At 41.7% G+C, this 12,602-nt stretch overlaps 1 protein-coding gene across 1 annotated transcript in view; it reads right to left on the bottom strand.

Moving 5' to 3' along the window:
- Positions 1-12,602, bottom strand: part of CELF4 (CUGBP Elav-like family member 4) — a 1,014,616-nt gene that overhangs the window by 149,953 nt on the left and 852,061 nt on the right. Inside the window, exon 4 of the mRNA XM_040421161.1 lies at positions 3,538-3,666. Coding sequence (XP_040277095.1) covers positions 3,538-3,666 — 129 coding nt within the window. The remainder of the gene's footprint in view (positions 1-3,537; positions 3,667-12,602) is intronic.

Genomic DNA, 12,602 nt, shown 5'->3' with positions numbered 1-12,602 from the left:
AACAGCCCGGATCGGCACTCCTGCCGGTCCGGGCTGTTAGAGCAGGGACCCGGCTCTCATGTGAGAGCCAGGTCCGCGCTCCCCACTGCACAGGGGAGCCGTGCAACGCTTAGACTGGCCGCCGTAAAAATGCGGCGGCCCAGCCTAAGGCCCCTTAGTGACCGCCGTAAAAACACGTATGGGTGGTCACTAAGGGGTTAAAGTGCCTTTATATTCAGCCCCTTTCTCTGGTAGAGTAGAGAAGTCAGGGGCAATCCAGGCCTTGTTCATTTTTATGAGTCAACCTGCATATTCAGTTGACAGGCAGATGCTCTTATCAATTATTATGCTCCCAGCAGCACTAAATACCCGCTCTGATAAAACGCTTGCACCTCACTGCCTTTTCCAGCCTGTTGCAGTGCTGCGATCCCTCCCCCTTTGCACTGCTGCCCTCACTTGGCTTGCCACCTTCCCAGGTTGGGTCAGTGATTTCATTGTCCACCACATCCTCTTCCACTTCCTCATTCTGGTCATCCTCCTGACTTGTTGACCTAACATGAACCTCACTTATTGACAACTGTGTCTCATCTTTATCATGAACCTCTTGAGACACTAATTGCGGTTGACTTATTGGCAACTATGTCTCATCATCATCATCCACCTCGTGAAACACTAATTGCCATTCCCCACTGTAATATTTTTCTAAATGTGGATGCTCAAGATTTGGGAATCAGTGCACAAGATCTCCTCATGTCCCTCTTCAAGCGGGCATGGCGAGAGGGCCAAATCAAGGAACGGCGATGAAAAGAACTCCTCGGAATATCCGAGTGTGGGATCTCTTGTTTGCCAAGACTCTCTATGGTGGGAGGAAGGAGGATCAGGGTGAGGATTCTGTTGACCAGACTTTTGGCTACTGAGACTGGACTGAACCGACTGGAAGCATTATCTGCTGCAATCCAACCTACCACCTGGTCGCACTGGTCTGACTTCGAGAGTGTTGTCCTGCGTCGCCCTGTAAACTGGAACATGAAGCTAGGTATCGTGGATGATTGTATTTCTTGTGCTCTGGCAGCAGGCACAGTTTCAACGGGCCCAGGGCCACGGCCTCTGGGTGCACCATCAGCATCACGGCCACTTCCCTGTCCCTTACTGCTCGCCTTCTTCATATTAAATGTTATATATGCTTGAAAGTATGTCACATGTACAGTAGCGTAGGATTTGTAAGTGTATGCGCAAAAAAATGTAAAAAGGTATTTGGGATGTGGAAACGTCATACTGGAGATATACCGCAGGTAATGTAGCTGATGTAGATGATGTCGCTGATGTCAGCAGCGGCTAATAAAAAATTACAGGGAATGTCACGGGTATTTGGGATGTAGAAACGTTACACAAGAGAAATGCCGCAGATAATATCGCTGATGTCACCAGCGGCTAATATAAAATTACAGGGAATGTCACAGGTATTTGGGATGTGGAAACGTTACACAAGAGAAATACCGCAGATAATATCGCTGATGTCACCAGCGGCTAATATAAAATTACAGGGAATGTCACAGGTATTTAGGATGCGGAACCATTACATAGGAGAAATACCGCAGATAATGTCACTGATGTCAGCAGCGGCTAATATACAATTACAGGGAAGGTCACAGGTATTTGGGCTGTGTAAACGTTACACAGGAAAAATACCGCAGGTAATGTCGCTGATGTCACCAGTGGCTAATAAAAAATTACAGGGAATGTCACAGGTATTTGGGATGTGGAAACGTTACACAGGAGAAATACCGCAGATAACGTTGCTTATGTTACCAGTGGCTAATATAAAATTACAGGGAATGTCACAGATATTTTGGATGTGAAAACGTTACACAGGAGAAATACCGCAGATAATGTCGCTGATGTCAGCAGCGGCCAATATAAAATGACAGGGAATGTCACAGGTATTTGGGATGTGGAAATGTTACACAGGAGAAATACCGCAGATAATGTCGCTGATGTCACCAGCGGCTAAAAAAAAATGACAGGAAATGTCACAGGTATTTGGGATGTGGAAACGTTACACAGGAGAAATACCGCAGATAATGTCGCTGATGTCACCAGCGGCTAAAAAAAAAATTACAGGAAAGGTCACAGGTATTTGGGATATGGAAACGTTACACAGGAGAAATACTGCAGATAATGTCGCTTATGTTACCAGTGGCTAATATAAAATTACAGGGAATGTCACAGATATTTTGGATGTGAAAACGTTACACAGGAGATGTACCCCAGGTAATGTCATTGTCCGCAGCGGACACTGTCTACGGAAAAAGTACACTGGATGTCACTGATATTTTCTAGATGTGCACACGTTACACAGGAGATGTAGCGCAGGTAATGTCACTGTCCACAGCGGACACAGTCTACGGAAAAAGTACACTGGATGTCACAGATATTTTTGGGACGCGCACATGTTACACAGGAGATGTATCGTAGATAATGTCGCTGTTTGCAGCGGCCTAACTATTGCACTCTATTTAGCGCAGGTTGCGCTAAAAATAGATATTGCTGCCACACACAATAGTCCTTAAATGGACTTTTGAGTCTGTAAAGTTTTAGCAATTTAGCGCAGGTTGCACTAAAAATAGATATTGCTGCTGCCACACACAACAATAGTCCTTAAAAGGACTTTTGGGTCTCTGACAAGTTTTTTAAAAAAATCAAAAAAAATTTACTCCCTACACTATCTTTCCCTTCTTCAGCACAGCTCTCCCTGACTAACACTGAGCCGAACTCGTGTCATCGGGTGCTATATGCGTAGCAGCCAACAAACGTGCGGGGAGGAGACTCGAGCATGGCGCTCGAGCACATGCAGTATTCGGCCGAGTACCACCATGTGCCGAGCATCGAGATGCTCGATCAACACTAGTGAAAGGTCCTCTTTAAGATTTCAAGTTTGGCAGGGGTTGTGCTTTAAAGGCCACTTCAACCAAATCTATACTGTATTTTACAAGGAGAACTCAATCAGCATTTGTAGGTGAGTCTGGAAACTGGAAGTGGAGATAGAGGCCAGAAGAACCTTACATTGTTGTATGGGGGAGGGGACCTGACAACCCTCTGAGCACATTTATGGTTCAGATGAAAAACCACAGTACATATGCCATTCATATCGCTCATAAATATGGCCATACAGTAGATAGGACCAGTGGAAATTTTTAGTACAAAGTCCTTGTCAACATCCATATTTATAACCGTACTTAAACCCTCATTAGATGTGATTTATCTGGTGCTCTCTGACTGTCCAAGAACATTTCAGGATGTGATTCATTCACGGAAACAGAATAGTCAGTGGGCGTCATGTTTTTCTATCTGCTTTCCACAGCTTGATACAACCATTGGCATCAATGTCACAAGATCTATGGCCGAACACCGGATGTGCCCAAAAATAAATATGTCCACATCTGCAAGGAGACGCTAAATGTCTGCTTTGATATGGAGAGCAGAAAATACTAATCCTATATGAAGATCCATCCAGCCCAACTGAGGTCTACCACAGCATCCAGCTGCCGTTCATTTTACCTTTGCTGTTTCCATCTGGTCCTCGAAGGATTGTACATTCTTCAATGTTCCCAAAGGCTTCAAATAGTCGGCGGACATCATCTTCTGACTGCTGCTTATTCAGCATACCCACAAAGAGTTTTCTGTCTTCTGGAACAAAATTAGGAGATGCTTACCATATTTTATAAGAACGGATGATAAAACATTCTGCATTCAAAAATGACAGATAGATAGATGGTTAATGGATAGATAGAGAGAAGAAATATAGAGAGAAGATAGATGAATGGATAGATAGATAGATAGATAGATAGATAGATAGATAGATAGATAGATCGAAAGTTAGATAGATCAATAGATTTGAGATAGTTGGATAGATAGACAGAATAGAAAGATAGAAAGATAGATAGACAAATATTACAGAGATGATACACATGTAGATAGATAGATAATGGATGGATAGATAGATATAAGATGATAGATGGATAGATAGATAGATAGATAGATAGATAGATAGATAGATAGATATAAAATAGATAGATAGATAGATAGATAGATATAAAATAGATAGATAGATAGATAGATAGATAGATAGATAGATAATACAGGGTGGGCCATTTATATGGATACACCTTAATAAAATGGGAATGGTTGGTGATATTAACTTCCTGTTTGTGGCACATTAGTATATGTGAGGGGGGAAACTTTTCAAGATGGGTGGTGACCATGGCGGCTATTTTTAAGTCAGCCATTTTGAATCCAACTTTTGTTTTTTCAATAGGAAGAGGGTCATGTGACACATCAAACTTATTGGGAATTTCACAAGAAAAACAATGGTGTGCTTGGTTTTAACGTAACGTTATTCTTTCATGAGTTATTTACAAGTTTCTGACCACTTATAAAATGTGTTCAATGTGCTGCCCATTGTGTTGGATTGTCAATGCAACCCTCTTCTCCCACTCTTCACACACTGATAGCAACACCGCAGGAGAAATGCTAACACAGGCTTCCAGTATCCGTAGTTTTAGGTGCTGCACATCTCGTATCTTCACAGCATAGACAATTGCCTTCAGATGACCCCAAAGATAAAAGTCTAAGGGGGTCACTGGATATGCGAAATTGCTACATGATGATGTGTTTCCCTCTTTATGCACTGAAGCTGGCACGTTCCCTGAGTTTTTCCAGCAAGATGGTGCACCCACCACCACATTATGGGTGTCAGGTCCGAGCATTCCTAGATGAACAGTTTCCTGGAAAGTGGATTGGTCATCGTGGGCCAGTTGAATGGCCCCCAAGGTCTCCCGATCTGACCCCCTTAGACTTTTATCTTTGGGGTCATCTGAAGGCAATTGTCTATGCTGTGAAGATACGAGATGTGCAGCACCTGAAACTACGGATACTGGAAGCCTGTGCTAGCATTTCTCCTGTGGTGTTGCTATCAGTGTGTGAAGAGTGGGAGAAGAGGGTTGCATTGACAATCCAACACAATGGGCAGCACATTGAACACATTTTATAAGTGGTCAGAAACTTCTAAATAACTCATGAAAGAATAAAGTTACGTTAAAACCAAGCACACCATTGTTTTTCTTGTGAAATTCCCAATAAGTTTGATGTGTCACATGACCCTCTTCCTATTGAAAAAACAAAAGTTGGATTCAAAATGGCCAACTTAAAAATGGCCGCCATGGTCACCACCCATCTTGAAAAGTGTGCCACAAACAGGAAGTTAATATCACCAACCATTCCCATTTTATTAAGGTGTATCCATATAAATGGCCCACCCTGTAGATAGATAGATATTAGATAGATAGATAGATAGTTTGATAGATAGATTTGAGATAGATGGATGGATAGATAAAAAAAGATGAAATGAGGGCAGCACTCCGGTCTTGTGGTGAAAAAAAGGTGAATTTTATTATACCCAACAGCAATGCAGCATTTCAGCTCTCTCAATGGAGCCTTTGTCAAGCTTGGATGGATAGATAGATAGAATAGATAACGGATGGATGGATAGATAGATAGATAGATAGATAGATAGATAGATTTGGGATTTTTTGTTATATAATAGTTAATAAAAGTCATGAACTTTGTGCTGCTGATCAATATATAATATACAAAAAATAATAATTAAAGCTGATATCAGCGCTGCCGCTTTGATAAATAAAGTATTGCATATAATTACTATTAGTCGCTGCTGGGTCCGTGTTTTCTTTTTAGGGTTACTGCCACTGCCTTTAATTGTAAATACTGGGAGTATAAAAATAATAGATAAAACGTACTCGCGCTGACAATAAACTAAAAAATAGAGATCACCTGACACTTGCCATTGGTGGTATAGTTTGAATCCCGATATGACTTCCAAATGAGTTTTTTAGTATGTTTTCAGAGTAGAGTAAGATACTGCAAGATCTTCAGCTCCCACCCTCAGCGGCGTCTGGCTCCGGCCGGTAGCTCGTGCGCATGAGAGGAAGCCCGGCAAATAGTCACAGGAGAACGGACCTTCAGTGTGACGTCACACGCTCCTATGGATGCCTCCTGGATTCACAATTCTTTCCATTTGGAAGTCAGAGCGGGATTTAAACTATATAATATACAAACCTCACAGAAAAAAAAAAAAAGAGATTTCTGGTACCTAAATAAGATTGAGGCTCTGCAGTACTGAAACATGGATCTGTATCTCAGCCTCCATTGTCTTATAGGGGCAAATATAACTCTGTAAAAAGATTGTCCCTTTTTCTTCAGCTCCTCTCTCTCTCTCTTAATCTCATCTTGGAATAAAACAATACGCATTTAAATCGAATACAACAAAAGCCATATTTAAAGGGATAACTCATCTCATGTACATCTTATCCATGTTTTTTTGTTTTTTCAATTTAGACTAATCTGTTTTCACCATATAACCTAATCCCTCGGTTTTGTTTCCAACTTCCTTTGATGCACTTCTTTCTCTACCACAGCTCCAGCCCTGACCTAGCTTGTTGATAGTGTAACACCCCAGAGTTGTGTTACTAAACTCTTTTACCCCGCTACAATCTCCTAAGAGCATTAATCTTGTCATCTGATCTAATTTTACATAATATCCTCACAAATATGCATTGTAAACCTTGTTAAAGGTATATTGCTGTAATTTCCATGTTCACCAGCAGGTGGCAGCAATGTGTTAGCAAGGAGTTAGGTTCAGTTTAGTGTTTCTAGGCTGGAATATTACATTCCAGTTTAGCTCCACCCTCTGTGAGCAAAGTGGGCTGTGCCCACATCCTGCCTCATGGGTGGAGAAGGAAGTTAGATTCAGTGTAGCCCACCCCCTGCTAGGGGTAGGGTGTGCATGTTAGGAGCTCCCAGATATAGGGAATCAAGCCAGGATCTTGTCTCGGCTGATACATTGATCACCATCCCCAGCCTGAGCTCTGTAGCCTCAGCTGGAAGAAGCAAGCAGACAACTCCAGTTCCAGGAAGAAGCATACCCTGTGAAGATAGCTGTGAGTAAAGTTCAGAGACCCAGGAGAAGCCATATTCCTCCTCAGCTAGTCAGTCCCCATACAGCAGAAGATAGCAAGTGCAGAAGCCAAATTCCTGCCACAGTATAGAGCTAACAAGCAGACGTCCTATCCTGCAAGCTCCAGGTACATAAGAGAGCAAAAGATAAAATTCCTGCCAACCATTGCCAATAACTGCTGGGACCTAAGACTAAAGCTGTTTCTTGCTTGGATGAAAGCTACTCTCAGTAAAGACAAGTTTGAACTTTACCCAAGGTCTGGATCTCAATTTCTGCTGCAAATCCCTCTATTATTCCTACTAGCACTACACTCATTTTATTGCAAGTGAGCCAGGATTCAGGAGTCCAGCTGTACCCAGGTAGGAGACACCATTGACACAATTACTACTACCATACAGAGACATTACACCACTCTGGCCTTCCTAACCTGGGGCGTGAGTTATAACATCCTTAAAGGGCCCTGTAACAGTACCATGCGCATGCTGCAATTGGTGTCACAAACAAAACTATAGACTATAATCTACACCTAACCCAGCTCATTGCATTTTTGCCATCAGAGTGCATACCCCGGTCCAGCTCATTGCAATAGCTCCTCCCACCCAGCTAGTGACATAGACACTCCCCTATCACTACCCCCGCCCATGGACATTACATCACAGGAGATAAGAAAGAGCTGCATGGACATGGTCATGTGACCACCGCCCAGAACGGGAGATAGGAGCAATAAAGGGATATGAAATACATTACAGAACTACAGTTGCCTTCTAAAATGATTACTTTATAGGATGTTGATGCAAACCAGAAAACTTCTTTAAATTCCTAGGGCCTACAGTAATATTTATATTATGAATGCCCCCCGATAATCACTTGCCATCCCTTGCACTGCTGTCCATTGATATGGCAGGCTGGCACGTGGGATCCCTTCTGGATCCCTGCAACTTCGGCATCTCCTATCTTTACAAGCCTCCCAATATATATTAATGTCAGGCTTCTCTGTAGACATTCATCCACAGTATCACGTGCATAAAAGTTGAAGACAGAGCAACAGTTATTGAAAATTCATTTTTCAGAAAGCTTAGATGAATACCGTATGCACATGATGGAAATACACCTCTCTGCTGACACACATTTCCTATACACCCATGAAAAGCGGGAGGATTAGGCACTATTACACTTACAGAAAATTGCAATGCACCTTGCATCTATTCACTCCAAGCTCCGAGCGTAGATAAGAACTCATTCCTCTGTATTTTTAAGCATTAAATTGCTCCCGTGTATCCTATGGGGAGAAGCGTAGGCTTAACATGTGCCCTTGAAGAACATTGATGCAAGGGGAGCAGTGATGGAGTCTATTGTGTCACCTAGGCAACTCTTTCCATGACTTCTTTCAAGGTCAACTTTTTGAAATTCTGCTTTTTGTGACCATCAAATTATCACCCTAAGCCAAAACATGTTGCTTAGACCTTTCTTGGCCAGTTTGATACATTTTCGATCTTTCCTTTTCATGTCTAGATAATCTCGTAGGAGAATTGAAGTCGAACAAGCAATATACCTCTTATTGTTTGGTGAACATATCATTAACCACCATCAGCCACAAAGCAGAACAACTAAAATAGAAGTGTATAATTGCTGCCATGCCGCCACGCCACCGACACAATAGACAGAATTTTCCTTGGCATGTGCCCTCGACGACTTTCCAAATCAAATTAAAGTTGGCTTTTCAAGACTTCAGAAAGGGTAATTGAAACACTTCTTCGCAATTGCTCCAACTTAAGTTCTATCTCCCTCATCTCAGGCTGTATCATTCACGCTCGGAGCCCAGACAAGCGGCATGGCCAGACCTCACTTAATATTAAAGTCTGTGATTAAATAGGATTCACCAAAAAAAAAGAAAAAAGACAAAGAGCTGAAGACCTGCCAATTGTTAATCCCTCGTTCCCTGCGCTTAAAAATTCAATTTCTGGCGTTCGAGAGGGAAGAAAAGAAGGAGGAATATACTAGGGGTATCTCATTTTGATGGGGTCTACTGATTTTCCCATGCACTTCAAATCTGAAGCCTCCCATTAATATGTATGTACAGGACTCACTTCTGCTCTCTGATTGTCACTATCTTTTTGGACCATGATTTTAATCAACCTCAACCACAGTTGGACAAAGGCTACACACAATGAAGAATTACCAGAAGCATCAAATTGTAGAGTCTTGCTGAAGACTCGTCTTTTCTCCCTCATGACTCTCAGCCCCACATTACAATTTTTACATGTTTTTCCTTTATGGAGGCTCATCAATGAGGACCCAGAAGAAGGTTCATTGTATGGCAGGTCCACCATTCGGAGAACACACCTGTGCCCTTTGTACGACTTTAGATCTTCTTTCTTAATGTGTAACCTCTTGAGGCTCTAGCTCTTTATATTGTATCCTCTCACAAACTGCACTGCCAAATCAATCATCTTCATATTAAAGGGTACATCACAATAAAGTTTATTTTTTCCACTTAAACTGCTAGTGGTGGAATTAATTATTACATCGGAAATGTTATTTTCAAGAGTCAAATATATGCAAAAAACAAAACAAAAAAAACAGGGTCTCATTATTTAGAAGTCTATCTGCTGAGAGTAGGGACTATGAATCTCATGTTATTTCCATTATCCTCCTTCACCGCTGAAACTTGCAAAAGGTTTTCTAGGGGCAAACCCCTTGGTGCTAATGTCACCCTTCTATAAAGAATAGGTATCAGGCCCTCCTGGTTTAGAATATAAGGTAGTGAGGACCAGAAACAGAAGAAGACCACATTTTAATTATTGTCACGGGTCCCTTTAAATCTACGGACAGACAGTAAACTAAAGGGATGTAGCCTTTTTCCTCAAATGAGTCAGAAATAAATGCAAAACACTTAAAGGGGTTGTATGGTTTAGAAAACACATCTTTGAAATACCCTATTAAGGCAATTTTCAGTTCACGTAGCCCTTTAACAGGCCCTCTATTATTTGGTCATAAGTGAGAGAAAGAACATCTCTTTCTCTGGAGGTCACAGTATTTTTATACATTTCATGGACAGTCTGTTGATTTCAAAGTAGCGTGTGATACTTTATTTCTCCTGCGGGGGCACTGTAGGGAAACTGAAAACTTTCCTTCATATTTGCCTAAAAATTTGGGATGATCTTTAGGGTATCAAGTGAAGAGACCCACTTTGTTCAGTTTATGTTCAGTTTCTTTAATGTCTTTGATATGTTCACAGCTGTCGTTCTATGGTAGTGGGCACCTGCTTAAAACATTTGTCAGAACCACCAAAAGAAGTTGTGTTCTTGTTCCCAGTCTTTTAAGATCACTTGTAGTGACTACAGATTGTATAGATTCTTATTTCCATGTTTTTCAAGGGGGGTTTATGCTATTCACACCGAAAGTTAAAATGAATGCTCACCATTGTTGTGTAATTAGACAAAACATAGGTCATCAACCAGCAAACAACTAGCAAAACCTACATAAGACCTTCAAGAAACAAGTCTATGCACATGTTGACAGTCGGAACTGGGAATGTCTTGTCTAAACTTTCGTTTTCCATTCACTGCATCTCTATTCACATATGTTGGACATGGATTTTCTTTTCAAATTTGGAAATTATTCTGAGGATCCACCATCCACTTACAGAGAATATATGTGGGGGAACTTATAATTGCTCTGCAAACTTGTTATCATATCTCAGAAAGGATATATCATCAATAAGGTTTAGGATATTTGTAACTCAACTGGTATAAAATAGACCCTAGTGGCAAGTGCTTGGCCCTAAACTGTGTAATGCACCCAGATCTTCTCCTCGCCCCCAACATTTTAACTTTTGCATGATACAGAAGAACATTTACTCTAGATTGACAGGATGTCACAAGGTGATGTATGTCTACATTCTCTCGATTAGGTGGCTGCTGATTGGTTGCTATAGCTGCCTCAACTTTCATTTTCCAACAAGCAACCCTTGAAAAGTTCATGCCGTTAATGTATTTAGATCTCTTAGCCGAACTGTTTATTGCATGGTGATTTCTCATATTATTATAGCAAAGATAAGACACCTCAGGGCTTCAGATGAAATGCTTCATTAAAACAGCTTTGGAGTTCCTAAAGTTACTCAGTTATACATTGTAACCCTCTTGGTACCTTACATCACCTTGGGAGCTGAACTAAATGAACCATGCATCCCGTGGCTGACACTTCTTATTGCTTTTGAATGGCACCTTCCACTGTTGTGCTCTGAGCTCTGTCCCTCATCTCTGTCCATTCTGAAACAAGTAGTCCTCAAGCATAGAGGCACAAATGTGACATCTAATGGGCTGGAACCATGCACACAAAATAACAGCAATATATTATGTGTAACTGTGTCCCATCCTATGGCTGGTTATAACATAAGTACAGTCGGTAGAATCATATGACCTTCCATTTCCAAGTTACAGGTGAAATAAGAGGCAAACGAGGATGATGTGCAGTCAAATATTAGACATTTTCTATATGTTTTTCTCCCTGCTCCATCATTCTCTAACATCACAAGCTCTCCCAAAATAATCCTGGTCTATCACTTAGTAACATCACAAATCTTCCCTAGATAACCCTGCTCCATCACTCTATGACATCATTCATTTTCCCTAGATAACCCAGTTCCATCCCTTCATCACTCTGTGACAGCACCAACTATCACTCAATAATCCTGCTCCTTGACTTAATGACATCCCAACTCCTACCAACGTAACCCTGGTCTAACACTTAGTGACATCACAGCCCTCCCTAAATATTCCTGCTTCACCACTCTATGACATCACTAGCCTTTCCCCCGATACCTCTGCTCTTTGACTTCATGACATTACGAGCCCTGCCAACACAACCCTGCTCCAACACTTAATGACATCACTAGTTCACCAGGTTACCCTACATGGAACTGGTCCATAATTTCATAACATCACAAGTCCTCCCTAGATATCCCTGCTCCAACATTTTGCACAAACTATCTGTAGATAATCTTGTTACATGACATGGTGATATCACAAACCCACCCCAGATAACCATGCTCCTTGACTTCATGACATCACAAGCCCCCCCCCCCCCCCAACATAACCCTGCTTCAACACTTGGTGACATCACAAGCCCTCCATAGATCTCACTGCTCCATCGCTCTAGGACATCACTAGCTTTCCCTAGATAGCCCTTTTTCATCACGTCATGACATCACAAGCCATCACAAGCCATCATGAAATCTCTGTGCCATCACTCTGATTCATCACAAATTTTCTGTAGATAGCCTTGTTTCTTCACAATGTGACATCATAAGCCTTTCTCCAACATTCTGTGACATCACAAGTCCTCCCTGCTCCCTGTGACATCATCAGTCAGTGTCAGATACCCCTGATCACTTGCTCTATACAATCATCAGCCCTATCCAGTTAACCTTTTCCACTCTGCTCTGACTCTGCCCTCTTTCCTGTGTCTGAGACAGTACTCCCTTTAAACCTTTCACTAAAAGGAGGCTGTAACTTTCAATTTTACCTATAAGGGCTCATGCACACGAACGTATTTTCAGTTTTTTTAGGGACCGTATGCGGAACCATTCATT

The sequence above is a fragment of the Bufo bufo genome, chromosome 2, assembly GCF_905171765.1.
Source record: "Bufo bufo chromosome 2, aBufBuf1.1, whole genome shotgun sequence".
Taxonomy (NCBI): Eukaryota; Metazoa; Chordata; class Amphibia; order Anura; family Bufonidae; genus Bufo; species Bufo bufo.
This window is presented reverse-complemented; position numbering and strand designations above follow the sequence as displayed.